The following is a 20,158-nucleotide window of genomic DNA, read 5'->3' as shown; positions in this document are numbered from 1 at the left end:
ACAACGAAAAGCCCGTTTTGGCTGGACTGAGAGTGAGTGAAGGGGAGGAATCTATAAGAAGTCTGGAAAGGTTTGGAAGGACCTTAAATGTTAAACAGAGCAGTGTGTGTGATTCTAGAGGTAATAGGGAGCCACTGGAGTTTATTGAGGGGTGAGTAACACAGTCAAGCCCATGTTTGGGGAATATATTTATATTGAAATATATTTCTATATTTTGGGATATATCTTGGACAACTGTGTGGAGGACGGATTGGAGACAGGGCAAGACTGGAGGCAGAGACAGCAATTGTCTTTACAATAGTCTAGACAAGAAGCGATAATGTGCTGAAACTAAGGAGGTGGCCACATGAGTACAGAGATGTTACAGAAGCAGAAAAGACTTGGGAACAGAATCCATATGTGGGGTAAGAGAGAGTGAGATTTCCAGGATGACTCCAGGGTCATCCATCTGGGTGACTGCAAGCATGTTGGGAACCTGGAAAGAGACAGGGAACCTCATAAGGGTGGATCTGTAACAGAGGGAAACTGCACAATTTCCTGTATAATCTTTTTTTTTTCTTTTTTCCACTATGTTTGTGGAAATGCCCATTTTATTTGGTGTTTGTTAAGTTCAAAATAAAAATAGAAGAAGAGGTATTGGGCCAGCTAGGTGGCACAGTGGATAGAGCACTGGCCCTGGAGTCAGGAGGACCTGAGTGCAAATTTGGCCTCAGACACTTGACCCTTACTAGCTGTTTGACCCTAGGCAATTCACTTAACCCGGATTGCCTTGAAAACAAAACAAAACAAAAAAAGAGGGATTGGTTTAGAGGCATAAAATAATGAGTTCTATTTTGGCCATGTTGAGTTGGAGATGCCTACATGATACTGTCAATTTTACTTTCCAAGTCAATATTCTTATTGGAAAGAGAATGTGCTGACCAGCTGACCCAAATAACCTGTCTTCTTTTAAGGATTCTCCTTTTTGCTATAAATTGATCAGTTGGGATCCTGGCCTGCCAAGCAATCTCATGAGTTGGGTTACCTGATAACCTCTGGGTGGGCTGCTAAAAGTGAGTTCCTGGAACTGTAAGGCTCAGGACCAAGCTGCCAACAGCAAAGTGCTTTGGCCCATCAAGAAGTTCAGTCCAGAAGGGCAGCTAGGTGGCACAATGGATAGAGCACTGGCTCTGGAGACAGGAGGACCTGAGTTCAAATCTGCCCTCAGACACATAACACTCACCAGCTGTGTGTGACTCTGGGCAAATCACTTAACCCCAATTGCCTCACAAAAAAAAAAAGTCCAGTCCAAGCAGGGGGGTAGCCCCACCCCCTCCTCGGCCCAGCCCCAGTTCTTAGCTCCAACATTACCTTTGATAAGTTCTTGTTGCTTGATCAAAATTTTCCTGATTTCAGTCAACCAGGCTGCCTTCGATTCTACTGTCTGGGCCTAAAAAGGAAGGACAAGATGACATTTGGTGACTTCCTGGAATCCAGTTTTGGAATGATAGAACAAAGGAAAGTGAGAGGTAGCAGGCAGAAAGCATTCTCTAGGAATGGCCAAGTTCTGCATTTAAAGTCACTGAACCTGAGCAGTTGAGCCCACCATCTTCAGCAGAAATCATCAGACCAGTTTCAAGTTATCCTTGAATTGGAGGTATAATTCCCTAAACCAACACAAAATGTAAGCTTTCATTGTTAATGTGCGTATGTGTGTGTATGTTGTATGTGTGTTACACAGGACGATGTCCTTCAATAGTCTTATTTTTATTTTTGGAGATGATCAAATCCAACTCCTTTTATAGTTGTGCCCCCTTTTAATTTTGCTTTCAAAATAAGAAAGAGAAAAAGAAACAAGCAAGTATTTATTAAGTGCCTACTATGTGCCAGGCACTTTGCTAAGCACATTACAAACATTATCTCATTTGATCCTCCCACCTCTGGGAGGTAGGTGCTATTATTATGCCCATTTTATAGTTGAGGAAACAGAGGAAAACAGAAATGTAGTGACTTGCCCAGGGTCACACAACCAATAATTATTTTAAGGTCAAATTTTAACTCAGGTCTTCCTGATTCCAGGTCCAGTGCACTGCTCACTCTGTCACCTAATTGTTGCTTAAGAAAAACAAAACAAAAACATTTTGCTTCTGGGCTGACAATTAAAACTTCATTTGGGGCATTTGGGGGTGGGGAAATTCTACTAATTTGTGAAAGGCTATAAGTTCCTAGATCTAGAACTGAAAGGGACCTCTAAGGCCATTGAGTACAACTCCTTATATAACAGAGGAGGAAACTGAGGCCCAAGGAGGTAAAGTCATTCACCTACGGTCACACAAGTAGTAAGGCAGGATTTGAACCCAGATAGTCTGACTCCATGACCATTTTTTTGTCCATTGTATTCCACTGTAAATAAGTTATATGGAGTTGCCTAGGCCTGGGCACTGAGAAGTTAAAGGATTTGGTCAGGATCAAGAGGCAGGATTTGAACCCCAATCTTCTGCCTGCAAACCCAACACTCTACACACTATACCAGGTTGCCTCTACTGACTGTAATGATTTTGTTAAAAGTTATCAATAACTCCACTAAAGGAACAGAAAATGTTTAAACCAAAAATGTTGTTGTATAGCCATTTTTCAATTGTGTCTGATTCTTTATGATCCCATTTGGGGTTTTCTTGGCAAAGATATTGGAGCCATTTGCCCTGTCCTTCTCCAGCTCATTTTACAGATGAGAAAACTAAGGCAAACAGGGCAAAGTGATTTGTCCAGGGTTACACAGCTAGTAAGTGTCTGAGGTCAGATTTGACCTCACAAAGATGAGTCTTCCTGACTCCAAGTCTCCCATTTTTACACTGAGCCAGAATTGTATTTGCTGTTGAAAAAAAGGAAGGAAGTAAGAGGGGAGAAGGAAGAAAGGAAGGAAGGAAGGAAGGAAGGAAGGAAGGAAGGAAGGAAGGAAGAAAGGAAGAAAGAAAGAAAGAAAGAAAGAAAGAAAGAAAGAGAAAAACAAAGAAAGAAAGAGAAAAGGAAAAGAAAAATACTCAAAATACATATACTCTTGCACTGAGTGGCTCTATGTTTTGACCCACCCCCTTCCCCCGCAAAAAAAAAAAAAATTAGTTAAAGTGTTGGTGACAAAGATCTAGGTTCAAATGGCAACCCCTAGATGAACTGACTTTCCTTCTCCTCTCCTTCCCTGAGAGAAGAGAGCTGAGGGAAGCTTGTGGCACACCTGGCTGGGGTCCCAATCATGTGTCTGATAAGAAGAGGCCAAAATCTGGGGTGCCACAGCTTCGTGGTCTTGTAATTGTGTCAAGTACTGCCTGGTGACCACAAAAGGGGCTCCAAACAGACGTCACTGTCTGGTCATTCTAGACTCTGCCTGAAGCACTTAATTAGCATGACAAAGCAGCTACCAAGATGCCTGCTAAAGCTGATACTCCCAGAGTAGGGATGTTACCATTGGCCTCCAAGTCAGGAGACCAGAGTTCTAATATTGGTCCTATTTCTAACTACCTGGGGCAAGTCACAACCTCTCTGAGCTTTTTCCTCATCTGTAAAATGAGAGGGTTGGAATAGAAGACTCAGATGGCTCCTTCCTAGCTCCAGGGCAGCTAGATGGCACAGTGGTTAGAGCTGGGAATCAGGAAGACTCATCTTTATGAGTTCAAATCCAGCCTCAGATACTTCGTAGCTGTGTGACCCTGGGCAAGTCACTTGTTCCTGTTTGCCTCAGTTTCTTCATCTGAAAAATGAGCTGGAGAAAGAAATGGCAAACCACTCAAGGGTCTTTGTCAAGAAAACCCCCAAAGGGGTCACAAAGTATCTGAAATAACTGAACAAGAACAACAGCATGGCTTCTTCCAACTCTAAATCTACGATCCTATGATTTGAGTACATCGAGCAAGTCCCTTCCCACTTCTGGGCCTTAGTTTTCTCATCTGTAAAATGGAGGTGTTACACTAACTAGACTTGGAAGGACCCCTCCAACTCCAAATATATAATCCTACTATCATATGATCTGTGTGACCCTGAGCATGTCCCTTCCCCTCTAGGAGCCTAGGTTTCCTCATCTGTAAAAGGAGTTGGATTTGATCATCTTCAAGATTTCTTCCCTGCTGTAACCTTTTCCGATCTCCTAAGTAAAAGTTCTATAACAACATGGCTGTACCACAGTTTATATAGAGGATATGCTCCAAAAAGGAATCTGTATAGATCAAGCATTCGGGAAATCAAATCGTGTTTTAAATATTCTACGGGAAAGGAACTCTGATGTGAAAACTTTTGTGAGATGAAAACACACTCCATGATTTATGAGCTTTATAAATTCCAACGTGTACAAAACAGGTTTTCTAAAAGCAGGACATGACAGGAGAGGCCACCTTAGAAAGTCGCTAACCTGCACAATGTAAACTTCTTCACGCCCAGTGTACCAGATTTCAAATTTGCGGTTATCTCCTTTCACATTCTCAGTAATTCCAATGGCGCTCATCTGCAAAACAAGAACAGATTCTCATGAGCCTTTTATTTCAAATCTGAAATTTAACTAGGGCCACGCACAGTACCCTACTATACATAAAAAATGTCATGCTCCCTCCAAAATGAACATTTTGCGCTCAGCAATTATGAATTACCAAGCCACAAATTCTATTGTAGTTAAGAACATATAAATGTTTTCAGTGAAACATTAGAGCTCAACTCTAAGCACTCATTGTAATTTGGAAAATGGATTATTAGTTCTAGAGGAGATAAAAAACAAACATTATAAATCCGAGCCAAGTGATTCATTTTAAATTGGTCCTGCATAAATCTTTAAGTAGGTGCTGTTTTAAATGAACTACATGGTCTTTTTTCATGTTTTTTTTAATCAGACACAGAAGTAAAAATGCCCTTTAAATTCAATAAGAAAATGTATCCAAGAAATGGATTTAGGATAGCTATTTTCTGTTACTTGGTCACCTGACACATTTATTTAGTTTTATGTAACTTTGTTCCATACAATCAATCCCCAAGTAATGAGTAAGCAAACTAGAAAATCCATCCAAATGGTCAACTGTACACTATCTCCCTCTACCCTCACCCACCAACACCCTAAAGAGTAACAACATTTTCCTGGGCCAATGGTATGTCTCTTCCCCACCACCTCCTTTCTTTTCCACCAGAGGAATTGTGTACACAGTGTGCTATCCCACTTTCTTGTCTCTTTCACCACTAATGGCCCAGGTGATGCCTTCTCAAGTACTCATCAGGCATAGATGCACATTTTCTTTAACCCTTTACACCTTTCCTTTGCTCCTCTTACTTTATCCTAGTTACCTCAGGAAAAAAATCACGTTTGTTATGTACTTCTTTAGGGGAAAAAAAATTAACAATGGCTGCCAGAGTACTGTGGTGAAACACCTGTATCAAGGAAACGGAAACCCATAAGTTTAGAAGTAAAGAGACATGCTAAAGAACCAAAGCCTTTAACCTCTGGAAGTATCTGAAAATTTTCCCTCAAAAATTTATACAATCACAGAATGCCAGACCTGGAAGGAACTTTAGACCTCATCACTTCTAGCCTACTCATTTTACAGAGGAAGAAACTAAGGCCAAAAAAGAAGCAAAATAATAGGCCTGGGACTCAAACTCAGGTCTTCTGATTTCAACTCCAGAGTTCTTTCTATTGCAATATGTTGCCAATCTACTTCTAGGTCTTTCTCTAGTTTTCCTGAAACATCATTATTTTATAGAGTGATTCCTTACTCCGTTTTACTTCTCCCCATTTTGTTTAGTTATGCATATTATGACATTACTCATTTCTACATTTTTGGGGGAGATGTATAATATTTTAGCTACATTATAACTAAACGTGTGACCCCGGGCAAGTCACTTAATATCTCAGAGCTTTAGTAAATGCTCTATTATATAAGGCAGAGAAGGTGCTTGTCTGCATTGGTAGAGGCAATTTCGCGACTTGGAATTCCCCACACCAGTGAAACTACATGTCTAGTGTAAAAAGAAAAAAATGGATTAGATAGGTTTGTATGGGCTAGCCTGGGAACTAAATAACCATTTACTCAGAAATAATGATGGAAAAGGCAGCTAGGTGGTACAGTGAATAGAGAACCAGGCCTGAAGTCAGGAAGACCTAGTTCAAATACAGCCTCAGATACTTACTGTTCAACAAGTCACTGGGCAAGTCACTTAACCCTGTTTGCCTCAGTTTCTTCATCGTTAAAATGAGCTAGAGAAGGAAATTGCAAACCAGTCCAGTATCTTTGCCGAGAAAACCCCAAATGGGGTCATGAAGAGTCAGATTGGACTGAAACGACTCAACAGCAAGTTGATGGGAAGAGCTCTGTCTATGGAATTATATTTCAGACATCTGTGTGACTAGGAGAAAAGTCACCTCACCTCTAGGAGCCTCAGTTTCTTCATCTGTAAAGTGGGGATAACTGTAGGACTTACATCACAGAGGGGGCAAAAGGATTAAAAGAGGTAATATGTATGTATAAAGCACTGAGCAAAGCTTCAAGAACTGTGCGCAGGTCCGTTAGTACAATGAAGGTGTGTTGTATTCATAAGAAAAGGCATTCTGAGGGGGCAGAACCAAGATGACAGAGTGAAAGCAGTGACTTGCTTGAGCTTTCCCCCAACCCCTCCAAATACCTGTTAAAAAATGGCTCTAACAAATTCTAAAGCATCAGAACCCACAAAAAGACAGAATGAAACACATTTCCAGCCAAAGACAGCCTGGATGGTTGATCGGAAAGGTATATCGTCCCGGGCGGGGAGAGGAGCACAGTGCAGCGTGGGCACGCAGGCTGCAGAGACCCTGGAGCAAGCCTCAGAGGACTGAATCTCAGGCAGCTGTGGCAGTTTCCAGACTTCTCAACCCACGAACACCAAAGACAACTTAGAAGGTCAGTGGGAAAAGTCTGTGACTGCAGTGAGAGAAGGAGCTAGGTCTCAGCCTCAAGTCCCGAGCAGGGCCTCTGGGGCAGCGGCTGCCTCCTGAGCTTCTGGCCCACAGACCGAGGGGGAATCAAGGGGCTGATCAGAGGGGGATTGCAGTAATCTCTTGCTCTGCCTGTGCTTGGATCTGGGTCACAGTTCTGAGGGGCAGTCCTGGGGCGAGGAGGAGTGCTGGCATGGTGGAGCTTGTTGTGGTGGTGGAGAGGAAACACCCCACCCCTTATCATACCACCTTGGAAGAACTGAAAATTTTCAGGTCCCTAGAAGTATCTCTGAAAACAGCTATACAAACCCCTGAAGCTTGGGACAGTATATTCTCCACATTGGAAACAGACTTTTACCTTAACAAAGAGTTTAAAGCTCAAGTAATTGGCTGGGATCATGAGTAAGTAGCGCAAAAAGAGTTAGACTATATTATCTTACTTTGGTGACAAAGAAGATCAAAACATACAACCAGAAGAAGACAACAAAGTCAAAGCTCTTATGTCCAAAGCCTCCAAGAAAAATATGAATCAGTCCCAGGCCTTGGAACATCTCGAAAGGGATTTTGAGAAGCAAGTAAGAGAAGTAGAGGAAAAACTGGGAAGAGAAATGAGAGTGATGTAAGAAAATCATGAAAAACAAGTCAATAGCTTGCTAAAGGAGACCCAAAAAAATACTGAAGAAAATAATACCTTAAAAAACAGCCTAACCCAAATGATAAAAGAGGTCCAAAAAGTCAATGAGAAGAAGAATGCCCTAAAAAGTAAAATTGGCCAAATGGAAAAAGAAGTCCAAAAGATTACCAAAGAAAATATTTCCTTAAAAATTAGAGTAGAGCAATTGGAAGCTAGCGATTTTATAAGAAATCAAGACACTGTAAAACAAATCCAAAAGAATGAAAAATTAGAAAACAATGTGAAATATCTCATTGGAAAAACAACTGACCTAGAAAATAGATCCAGGAGAGAGAATTTAAAAATTATTCCACTATCTGAAAGCCATGATCAAAAAAAGAGCCTAGACATCATCTTTCAAGAAATTATCAAGGACAACTGCCCTGACATTTTAGAACCAGAGGGCAAAATAGAAATGGAAAGAATCCACCGATCTCCTCCTGAAAGAGATCCCCAAAGGAAAACTCCTAGGAATATTGTAGCCAAATTCCAGAGTTCCCAGGTCAAGGAGAAAATATTGTAAGCAGCCAGAAAGAAACAATTCAAATATTGTGGAAACACAATCAGGATAACACAAGATTTAGCACCTTCTACATTAAGGGACCGCAGGGCATGGAATATAATATTGCGGAGGGCAAAGGAGATAGGATTACAACAAGAATCACCTACCCAGCAAAATTGAGTATAATCCTTCAGGGGAAAAAATGGTCATTCAGTGAAATAGAGGACTTTCAAGCATTTTTGATGAAAAGACCAGAGCTGAATAGAAAATTTGACTTTCAAATACAAGACTCAAGTGGAACATGAAGAGGTAAACAGGAAAGAGAAATCATAAGAGACTTATTAAGGTTGAACTGTTTACATTCCTGCATGGAAAGATGATATTTGTAACTCATGAGACCTTTGTCAATATTAAGGTAGTTGGAGGGAAAAAATTATATGTATGTATGTATGTATATAGATAGATAGACAGATAGATAGATACATAGATAGAGAGCACAGAGTGAGTTGAAGATGAAGGGGTCATATCTGGAGAATAAAATTAAGGGGTGAAAGAGGATTATACTGGGAGAAGAAGAAAGGGAGAGGTAGAACAGGGTAAATTATGTCAAAAAAAACAAAAAAGAAAAGGTTCTTACAGTGGAGGGGAAATGGGGGAAGGTAAGAGGCAATGAGTGAATCTTATTCTCATAGGATTTGACTTAAGGAGGGTATAACATACACACTCAATTCAGTATGGAAATCTGTCTTACCCTACAGGAAAATAGGGGGGAAAGGGGACAAGAGAGTATGGGGATGATAGAGAGGAGGGCAGATTGGGAAAGGGGGTAATCAGAAGCAAATATTTCTGAGGAGGGACAGGGTCAAAAGAAAGAATAGAATAAATGGGGGAAGGCAGGATAGGATTAAGGGAAATAGAGTTAGTTTTTCACAGCATGTCTACTATGGAAGTGTTTTGCATAACTGCACATGTATAACCTATATTGAGTTGCTTGCCTTTTCAATGAGGGTGGGTGGGGAGGGAGGGAGGGAGAAAATTTGGAACCCAAAGTTTTAAAAACACATGTTTAAAAAAATGTTTTCACATGCAACTGGGAAATAAGAAATACAGGAAATGGGGTACAGAAATCTATCCTGCCCTACAGGAAAACAGAAGGGGAAGGAGATAAGAGAAGGGGGGAGAGATAGAAGGGAGAGCAGACTAGGGGAAGGGGTATTCAGAATGCATGCCATCTTGGGGTGGGGGGAGGGGCGAGATGGGGTGAAAATTTGGAACTCAAAATCTTGTAGAAGTTAATGATGAAAACTAAAAATAAATAAATTTATTAATAAAAAAAGAAAAGAAAAGGCATTCTGAGCTACAAACAACCAACTTGGAGCTTTGGTGACTTACCTGCCTAAGTGAGGCATGAGGAACAGGCGAGGAAGAGGTTACAAGCATCCCCTCTCCTCCTCCTCCCACACTAGTAAGGCAGATTCCATATTTCCTTCTCTATCTCTGGGGGTCATGAAAAAAATCATACTGTATTATGCTATTTTCCCCCAGGGCCAGCCAACTGCACTCAGAAGGTCAAGGAGTTCTAACTTTTAACCTAAGTTTGTAGCCACTCTGAGGGTGGCCCAAGGATATCAACTGACTTGTTCAAAGTCACCCAAGTGTGTCAAGAGAGCTGGAACTGGACTCAAAGATTCCTGGGGCTCCCAACTAGGCCTCTGCTCAAACCACCAAAGCAAAAAGTTTTCTTTACGTCTCTGGAGGAAGATCTAATCAGCATTGTTAAGGCCTGAGTTATTAGGACACATGTTTTTGAAAATTGGCTTGAAATTCAATTTGGCCATATGCAAGTGAACTGCTCTTAGAAGGCCTTCTCTGTACTTACAGGAGGGCAAATGTGACCATTCTGGCCAATTTGGAGGAGGAGGAATACAAAGCCGTGATTCCATTGGTTTATGGAACTTCTGGGGAGAAAACTCCCTCTAGCCATGCAAATTAGCAACTAGCCTGCAATTTGCAGGCTCAGAAAATTGCCCATAGTTATTGGAAAATCTGTCTGCATGGCCTGGTATCTTAGATTACAGCAATGTGTTTCAGCTAAGCATCATGGGCTCAGCACATATACACATTTCAACCAAGAAATTTCCCTGCACAAAACACAGACTCATTGCCAAAGCCAAACAGAACCTTAGAGACCACCTAGTCTGGGGGTTCTTAATCTAGGGTCCAAGTACCCCCAAGGGGTATGTGACATAGAAGGCAAAACAAAATACATCTTTATATTCACTAACCTCTAACTGAAATTTAGCATTTTCTTAAATTGCTTACAAAAATTTTTCTGAAAAAGGGTCCAGTCTTCACCAGATTGCCACAGAAAAAGTTAAGAAGACCCCTGGTTTCATCCAACCCCCTCAATTTTACAGATGGGAAAACTGAGATCTAAAGAAGTAAGACGATTTGCCCAAGGCCACACAGCTGGTTCACAGCAAAATCAAGACTAGAATCCAGAACTCCAAGGTCTTTCCAATGAGTTTTGCTGCCATAACATTGGAATCATTTCTTTCTTTGGAAAGTTAAATCTATGAAGTCAGAAATCCTACACGCAAAGTAACCCTTTGGTGGTAAAGAGAATGATTTTTGTAGAACTCAAATCATATGCCATGGAAGGAAGAAATATCCCAGGAAAACACCCATTCAGATGACTGTATTTTCTGAGCCAAAAGTAAGGGCATATGGTCTGACAAAGGAGATTTCTTTTTGCAAAGCCTCATTCAAAGGACACGTTTTTATCTTGAAACAGAGACTGTCCTGGAAAATCTGGAATGTATGGTTACCTAGCCAAGAGTCTAATTTCTTCTCTGTTGGCAACAAAATCAGTTCTCTTCATAAAAAACAAGGACTGCAGTATTTATGGATGTCATTTTCTGCTCCTACACTCCTCACCAACCCTGTCCCCCGATTATGGGGAGCAAACATAAGGGGTTTTGGGAGGCGTTATACACATAAATCCCCCCCAGTGGTTGAAAGCAGCAGCACTAAAACTCTGAAGGCTTGCTAAGAGTGTCTGAAGAGGTTCGAACAGTGATTAAATCACTCTCCCACTTCCAGCAAACAGATTTTAATTACACATAATTCCCACCTCTTCAACTGCTCTTACCACCAGGTTGGGGGTTACTGGGTCCATCAGGAAGGAAATTAGACTGAGAATAAAAACTCTTGAATTTGCTCATCAAAAGCAATGGGAATATTCTGGAAACAAAAATTAGCATTTCACAGTCAATAAATCCTTAATACCCTTTGACCTCAAGATATCAATACTGGGCATATATGCCAAGCATGACAAAGGCAGAAGGGAAACAAGAACATTTATAGTAACATTTTTATAGCAGCAAAGGACGAGACAGAAGGTGAACAACCACTAACTCGGGGAAGAGACAAGCAAACAGACTGTGGCATATGATTGTAATGGAATAATATTGTACCATAAGAAAGGGCAAATATGAAGAATTCAGAGAACATCGAGCAGAACCAGAAGAACAATTTACAAAAAAATTACAAAGGAAGTAAAAAGTTAGTAAAAATTAAGGTGATTTTTTTTTCCTCTTCTGAGTTCACAGACTCCCTCCAAAACCTATTCATAGGTCCCTTTGGGGTTGTGGATCCCAGGTTAAGAACTCCTGTCAGAGATGCATTTCTTTATTATTAGGGTGAGTTCTAATGGGTCTAGGGAGAGTATCACTCGGAAGTGAAACTGATGGGGTTTTTTGTTTGTTTTTTTGTTTTTTTGTTTTGTTAGGCAATTGGGGTTAAGTGACTTGCCCAGGGTCACACAGCTAGTAAGTGTCAAGTGTTTGGTCTGAGGCAGGATTTGAACTCAGATCCTCCTGACTTCAGGGACAGTGCTCTAGCCACTGCGCCACCTAGCTGCCCCTCATAGATGATGTTTTTTTAAGCATCCATAAATCTAGGGGGAAAGGAAGAGAGAAATGTAAGAGAGAAAATAGGCTCTGATCTCTTTGAGTCCACCACTGCTCACAGAACTCTTTGAAAAGTATACCAGGAGACAGAACAACATGTTACATGGCAACAATACAATATAGTGATACACAGCCCATGAAGCAGAGTTTCAGAAAGGAAAACAGTGACAAGCATACAAGCACAAGCTGTCCTCACAAACCAGAGGAATGCCCCTGTTCAGGGTCACCTGCACATCACAAGGAGTTTTCAGAGGAGGCCTGTAGGGAAAGATACACACATGGAAGCAACGTTATGGCAAGAGATTAAATATGTCTTACTTTCAAATAGTGTTTAAAGCTGTAGAAGGGTGTTCTCTCATGTCCATCTCCATGTTCATCTCTCCTCTTACAGAACACGATAGCTTTCTCATACAAGAAAAGGTGACGCTGCATGGGCTTGAATCGGGCAAAGTCCTTCATTTTGGTGGTACCTTTTCTATGACTAATCCAAACACTGAATGACCCTTGCATTAATACCCTGCCCAGGTCACTTAGGTTACCCTAGAAGTGAAATAAAAAAAAAAACCATTAGTGTGCCTACTAAGATGCCAAGAATGAGAAGCAGTCAATGTCATGTGTGTGATTTATCCTTCATTCTCGAAGAGGACCATGACATCAGGAAGGTGATGCCATGACTTGCAAGTGAATTGGATTTAAGTGAGGGAGGGCTGTGCAAATTCACCAGCCTCACTTTCTCCTTTGGAGCCGTCTGGGTCCAGTGGAGAGATATAGATCAGGACAACTGGACATGGCCCCCGATAGTAGAAGTGTTATGGGAAGAAAGGCATATGAATACCCTCCGGGCAAAACTGTGAATTAATTTAGCCATTCTGGAAAACAATTTGGAATTCTACAAGAAAGCTCTTTCTATCCATTCACCCAATGATACTACTAGATAAGGATGATGACTAAGGCAGAAAGGCTCCACATACCAAAGTATTATGGCAGTGCTTTTAGGGCCAGCACAAAACTGGAAACAGAGCAGGTATCCATCCACTGGAAAATGGCTGAATGAACTGTGGTATGAGAATGCAGAGGAATGTGATTGTGCCATTAGAAATAACAAATATGAGAAATTTGGAAATACATGGGAAGACCCATGTCAATTGATACAGAGCAAAGAAAGCAGAATCAAGAGAATAATTTAGGCGAAGGCCACTATAATACAAAGGGAAAGAATGCTAAAAGACAACTCAAGTTTGAATGCAGTTACCCATATTGGTCCCCGAAAACTAATGATGGGACAAACTTCCCTCCTCTCTCTCAGTAAAGAGGGGGACTGCTTTTGTTAAATGTCACATAACCTCAGGAGAGATAGCTGTTTTAGGTAGTTTTATTTAACCTTCTTTCTTTATAATCGGGGAAAGTTCAGTGGCAAGTGGAAGGGTGGGGGTATATCAAGGAATAGGTATGGTCTAAAGCCAAAAAGCATCAATAAAACACACACATCACATGTGAATTTGAATATTGTAGCAGCACACAGGTCTATGACATCAGATCTGAAGTGCTCATTCAGCCTGAGACACCCAAATGAATGAAGCATAACCAATTCTTCTGGGGTAATTTCATCATCCCAAAGGTGTACATAATTATTGACACACACCCTCACACTTACATCATAGCCAGTAATAGCAGTCTGGTGCATGGAATCATTGACCGACTTTAGCAAGTCCAACATTGCAACGAGAGCTTCTTGGAGCTGCTGAACACCTTCAGAGCTAGCACTGTACTTGAGTAACTCCTAGACAGAGACATCAAGAACCAAACTCAATATTACCCTGATATTAACAATTCAAGAAAAGAAATAGATGGGGTTTGGGAGTTTTTTTTTATTTTCCAGGATGACACAATCTCTCCAAAGGAGTTCAGAGAATATGGCATTTGCCTCACTTGTCATCTTAGTGTCACAGTCACTAATTCTTTTAAAAAATGGGGGCTTATGGCTAGGAAGCAAAGGCTATGCAAAGCATTGGGCTTCTGCACCCTTTATGCCAAAGGGGCTTTCTCACATGGGATGTGACTCAAAAAATAGGCATACCTTGGCTAATGTCATTAAATGGTTCCATAAAAACTTAAGAGGCAAGAGCTGTGCATAAATGAGAGAGAAATGGACCAGCCTTGGAATAAAGAGACCCTGGGTCTGAGTTCTAGCTCTGCCTTGTACCAGCTGTAGGGCACTCATTCTCTCTGAGCCTCAGCTTCCTCATCTATAAAATCAGGGATGATAATGCTTGCACCACACCTGCTCTACAGGATTGTTGGGACCATAACTATAAAGAGTAAATAGAAATGTGAGGCACTGTTAGACCTTGTGGGGGGTCTGCACACAAATGCCTACTTTATTCTTGTTGCACACAGTCCAAGTGTATAAATTTGCACAAAATCTGGACTGCTCCAGGAAAAAAGAAATAGAAGCTGCAACAGTACCCTGGGAGAATACTATCTTTATCTTTTCCTGAGGAAGCCAAGCAACCTCTCTTGTAGCAATCCCATTTCATTATGGGTTTGCATTTTTAATTTTTATTAATTCTTATTGAAGGTTATTCATGTAAGTTCCTCATAAAAGCACCAGGAAAACAGCTCTTTGGATGGATAATTAAATGGCTAAGACAATTCCAGATGTTCTCAGTTGGATGATGGCTTAAGGTTTATGCCAAAGGGGATTTCTCACATGGGATGTGACTCAAAAAATAGGCATACCTTCGCTTATGTCATTAAATGGTTCCATAAAAATTTTAAATTAGGAGAAACAATGTTGCAGGGGGCACTAAGTATCATCTATCAGTAGTAAGCTATGTGGCAGTAAGCCAACTCAGGGGAGTTAAAACCGCAAGGGCTGAAGCATGAGCTCAATGCCAAACATCTAATTAGCATTGCAGATACAATGAATGATACCAGGGAGAGGGGTTTCAATATTATGTACCAATGATGCCACTCTGAACAGGGGTTGGTTAGGGGCAAAATTATGCAAGGTATTACTGAATAATGTTTTTATCAGAAAATCCTTTGTCTTTCATTTAAAGCTCTCCACAATCTGACTCCCACTAACCTTTCCAGTCTTATTTCATATTTCTCTTCTTCACATACTCTCCATTCAAGGCAGATTGGCCTGCTAGCTGTTGCCTATAGACAACATTTCTCTTCCTCACCCCCTCTCCATGCCTTGGCATGGGTGGCCTTCCATTTTGTGCGTTTCCTTCTAATCCCTGTCTCTCAGAATCCCTAGTTTCCTTCCAATCACAGCTTAGGGACCACTTCCTAGTTGAGGTCTTCCCCAATTGCCCCCATTCATTAGCACTCTCACAGTCTTGAAGTTTCTTTGTAATTATTATCTGTGGAGATCATGTCTCCCTAGTAAAATATAAGCTCCTAGAGGGCAAGGATTTTTTTTTCTTTGCATCCCACAACCTAGCACAGTGCCTAGCAGATACTTAATACTCAATAAAATACTTAGTATTTAATAAAAATGTGTCACATTGAGTTAAAATGAATAAAGCCAACCAACCCCCAGTGGTGACTTACAAGGGCACATGACCAAGAATTGCCTGGAATAAGCAGGCATTGATGGGATGCATTGCTGGAAGGAAGACGGAAATCTTCTGAGTAACTGGGGAATACAACTTAATACAGTATGGTACTTGACCTGGCAAATCCTAGAGTCTACCTATTCCAAATGCAGCTTAGTGAGCTACCAAAACCTTTTGTGATTTCCCCAGAAATTAATAAGCAACAAAAGGCATCATGCAAATACCTTCAAAAGCAACTGATATTTTGTCAGGCGTTGCACTGGTTTGAGCAGATAGGAGTCCAGGCCAAGTTTATGTTCTAGTTTCTTTTGGCATTCCTGAGTCACAAAAAAAAAAATAACAGAAAGATCAACGAATCTGAATTATACCATGTACCCATAAAAGTGCCACTTATTAAATGACTAGTTCAAAAATGTGAATATCTGTTAAGCCTCAAATAGGAGAAAGAGGAAAAAAAAGAAACCAGAAGACATCCCAGATGGCCTAAGAGCTTAGTGTGTATAAGATAGTTTAGAAAAGACTAGAAATTATCCCATTAATGTGGTAGAGGGAAGCCCCTAAATTCTACAGTCCTAAAAAGCAGAGGGTTTACTGAATAATTTACACTTTAAAAGGGTACATTAGCATTGAATTGGTATGTTAAAGAGATGTATAAAAGGAAAAAAAAAACATTTAGGGAAAGAAGGATGGACTGGATTCTAATGTGAAAACATTTCCTAAGACATTGATGCAAATGAGTATGGGTTCCACAGGCCACCAGCCTGGAAAAAAAAAAATTAGTCTGAGTTGAAAAGAAATTATGTGGGATGTACATAAAGGACTTTTTCATAAAACAGGAAAACACAACTCACATCACTATGCTATATTCCTTTAGGCTATTGGCATACTATCACCAGGCACAGCACGGCCATGACCTTGAGTCCTAAGATTTAGGGACCTTTAATTAGGCAGACAGAGTCTGGGCTAGTTGGGGAGAGGGGTATACACCAGAAGGTCAGAGGGCAGCTTGTGAAATAAGGGTAGTTTACAAGGATGGAGGAGAAAATTAGTCAACCAAAAAAAGTGGAGCACTCTTGGATGTTCAGTATAATAGAGAGAGAACTACTCAAGAGTCAGGAACACTTAAGTTCAAATAGACCTCTACCACGTAACTGACTGTGTGATCTTGGGCAAGTCACTTAACCTCAGTTTCGTCATTTGTAAAATGAAGGGGTTGGACCCAATGACCTATAAGGTCCCTTCTAGCATTCAATCTATGATGTGCATTACATGTGGGGTAAGCCTGATAGCAAAATTCCAGGAAGAATTAGCATAACTCATCACTTTGCCCTCCCTTCCCCAGTAAAATAACACTCACCAGGAAAAAGGCGCTTTCTGAGCATTGCCTCCAAAGTAGCTCAGATCTGGGTTTGTTCTGACAGTACTTCTCATAGATCTGAAAGTCGCTCCTCTGGGAGAAAAAAAAAATGCAATATTGTTGTCCTTTTCCAAATGTCTGGATCACAAGGCTAGATTAGAAGCATGCATGGAGAGACATTAATGCCTATGAAGAACAGGCCAATCTCTGCTGCATCATGATGAATTGACACTGTTACTACCTGTGTGACCTTAGACAAGTCCTTTTCCCTCCCTGGGCCTCAGTTTCCTCCTCTGTAAAATGAGGGGGTTAGACTAGATGGCTTCTGAGGTCTTTTCCAGCTCTAGAACTAGGAGCCCACTGTGACCTTGGGCAAGTCCCTTCCCTTTCTTGGACCTCAGTTTCCTCCTCTATAAAATGAAGGGGTTGAATTAGATGGCCTCTGAGGTCCCTTCCAGTTCTGAATCTAAGATGCTACAATCTTATGAACTCAGAAAACACTTAGTAAGTACCTACCATACACCACATACTCTGTTAGACACCAGAAATGAGCAAATACTACAATTCATGAATTTCAGACCAATCATTTAACAGTCTTGAAAGTTAGAGTAAAAAATAAAATCTTCTACACATGTTCAATACAGTGATCAGTCTCCCAGGCATATCTCTCTCAAACTACTTTGTGTTCAACTGTTTTCTGCATATTTCTATTTATCCTCTTTCTATTTATTCTTTATATACTCATACATGTTATCCCATATCAAGCTATTAAAAAGTCTAGCTATTAAAGCTTAAAACGGCACCAAGACTTTTGGGACACTCTAGATCTGTCCTTGCTATCTCCCCCATTAGAACTAAAACTCTTTGCAAGTAGCAAATGCTTTGTTTCTTGTATTCATCTCCCCAGTACCTAGCACTTAATTAATACTGGCTGATTTATTTATTGATTCTGAGAGCAGGGAGGGTGCCTATCAAAGTTCTACCACATACTAACTATGTGTGACCCTGGCCATGTCACTTCATCTCTCTGAGTTTCAATTTCCTCACCTGTAAAAAGAGGATGAATGTGGGGAGGAAGGGAGAGAAAAATTTTAAACTCAAAAGCATATTGAAGTGATGATTGATAAATCAAGATGAATAAAAAAATAAAAAAAATAAATAAAAAGGGGATGGAGAAGAAGCATATCATGGTACAGAGAGGGATGATCTTGATGCCACAAACACCTGAGGTCAATTCCCCTCTATATGTAATGCACCACTAGGTAGTGGGCAGACAAAGAGGTAGAGGACATAGTCCCCACCCTCAAGGAGCCAATAGTAAAGTTAGAGGAATGGGAAATATGCATAAAATTATATATAAGAAAATAAGACAGAAAATCTATGGTCGTTTGCGATCATGTCTGACTCTTTGTGACCCAATTTTGAGATCTTCTTAGCAAAAATACTGGAGTGGTTTACCATTTCCTTCCCCAGCTCATTTTACAGATGAGGAAACTGAGACAAACAGGGTGAAGTGACTTGCCCAGGGTCACACAGCAAGCAAGCATCTGAGGCTGGATTTGAACTCCCGAAAAGGAGTCTTCCTGACTCAAGGGCTGGTGCTCTATCCACTGCACCACTGAGCTGCCCAGAAGATTTATGGGCCCGACCAAGTTACTGCCCTAATCGATAAACTTTAGTGGTTCCCTATTCCCTCTAAGCTCAAATATAATCTCCTCTGGCATTGAAAGCACTTCACAACTTGACTCTTCCCTCTCTTTTGAGGATTTTTCCACATTACTCCACTTCATAAACTCTATAGTCCAGAAGGCTGGTCAACTCTCTGTTCCTCACACACAATGCTCCATCTCTATCTCCATGCCTTTGCAGAGACTGTCCCCCATGCCTGGAATGCCCTCCTCCCTGCCTTCTGCCTCCTTTAAGACTCAGTTTAAGCTCCACTTTCTATAGGGGGTCTTTCCTGGTTCCCCCCAATAGCTTGCAGCTGCTACTTCTGTCCCCCTCTAAAGTTTCCTTATCTTTCTCCATCACATATATCTGATACATGCCTGTGTACATATGTGCGATCTCCTTCATTAAAACATAAGGTCTTCGAGGGTAGAAGCTACTTTCCCTTTTTTCTGCATATCCCAAGTGGCTTAGCACTTAGCTATGTGGCACATAGTAAGCACTTAATAAATGCTTACTAATTGACTGGTTAATTAAGGATAGCAAGTCTCAGAGAATTACAAAAGGAATTAGGATGGAGAAGCCACTGAAGGTTAAGGGGTTCTGGGAGGACATCGCAGAAGAGGGGGGATCCTGTGCTCAGCTATGAGGACAGGGCAGAATCTAGATATGTGATGGAAAATAGGGAGGAGGGGACAGCACTCCAGGCTGGGTGGGGGTGGACAAGAGGTTACAGGCATGAGAAAAGTACACCAACATGATTTGGGTACAGGGAGTTGCTGATCTCCCCAGAGAGGTTTAGTGATTAAAAAAAACCATTTTCTATGGCTTTCAGTGGTAAATTACTGGTTTTCATGGCTTTCCATGGTAAATAGCCATTAAAGACTGTTTTCAGTGTTAGGTTTCCAAGAATGTACATTTAAGGAGAAAGTGCCACCTGTGTTCATGGTCTCTGCTTTAACAAAGGGCAACATACCCACAATGGCGCATATGTAAATGGAGCTACAGATTGCCTGGGTCAACTAGGCTCCCCTCAGTACAGCAAGGTAGAAATCTTGAAGCCTGGAAACCAGGTGGGCCTAAGAACTCCAGGTCAAGAACTCCCGTTCTAAGGGATGATTCTCTGAGAGAGGGGAAACTATATTGGGAAATGAACAATGATTTAACAAACCCTTTCCAGGAAACAAAATCCCACACGTTGTGGTGCTTCAAGGCAGCTTTCCAGGCTGTGCAGAAAAATCCTGTGAAAAGTTTAGAGAGAAGATAAGACAACTCTTCCATTGGATATATGAGGGAAAACAATTCTATGAAGTAAGAATGTCTGATCCATCATTAACATACTTGTTATGGAATTCATAGATTTCAGGCATGTTCCCAAAGAGAATGTCCTTCCTGTTTTTCAGGGCAGGTGGGATAAGCGCCAGCATCCCAGGGTTGTCCATCTCTGCTCGGTAGCCCTGGCCAACCCAAAAACAGATATCAGTTTATTAAGCTCAGATCTT

At 41.0% G+C, this 20,158-nt stretch overlaps 1 protein-coding gene across 1 annotated transcript in view; it reads right to left on the bottom strand.

Moving 5' to 3' along the window:
- Nucleotides 1–440: 440 nt before the first annotated feature.
- MCF2 (MCF.2 cell line derived transforming sequence) overlaps nucleotides 441–20,158 on the bottom strand; it is a 135,629-nt gene continuing 115,911 nt past the window's right edge. The window contains exons 22-31 of the mRNA XM_027846419.1: nucleotides 19,998–20,113; nucleotides 19,828–19,897; nucleotides 16,989–17,081; nucleotides 15,856–15,948; nucleotides 13,720–13,845; nucleotides 12,384–12,605; nucleotides 4,379–4,471; nucleotides 1,351–1,429; nucleotides 532–567; nucleotides 441–475 (exon numbers count right to left, since the gene is read on the bottom strand). Of these exons, the coding sequence (XP_027702220.1) occupies nucleotides 441–475; nucleotides 532–567; nucleotides 1,351–1,429; nucleotides 4,379–4,471; nucleotides 12,384–12,605; nucleotides 13,720–13,845; nucleotides 15,856–15,948; nucleotides 16,989–17,081; nucleotides 19,828–19,897; nucleotides 19,998–20,113 (963 nt within the window). The remainder of the gene's footprint in view (nucleotides 476–531; nucleotides 568–1,350; nucleotides 1,430–4,378; nucleotides 4,472–12,383; nucleotides 12,606–13,719; nucleotides 13,846–15,855; nucleotides 15,949–16,988; nucleotides 17,082–19,827; nucleotides 19,898–19,997; nucleotides 20,114–20,158) is intronic.

Source organism: Vombatus ursinus, unplaced genomic scaffold, assembly GCF_900497805.2.
Source record: "Vombatus ursinus unplaced genomic scaffold, bare-nosed wombat genome assembly UNPS02015152.1, whole genome shotgun sequence".
NCBI classification, from domain to species: Eukaryota; Metazoa; Chordata; class Mammalia; order Diprotodontia; family Vombatidae; genus Vombatus; species Vombatus ursinus.
Note: the sequence above shows the minus strand (reverse complement) of the source record. Positions and strands in the feature narration are given on the sequence as shown.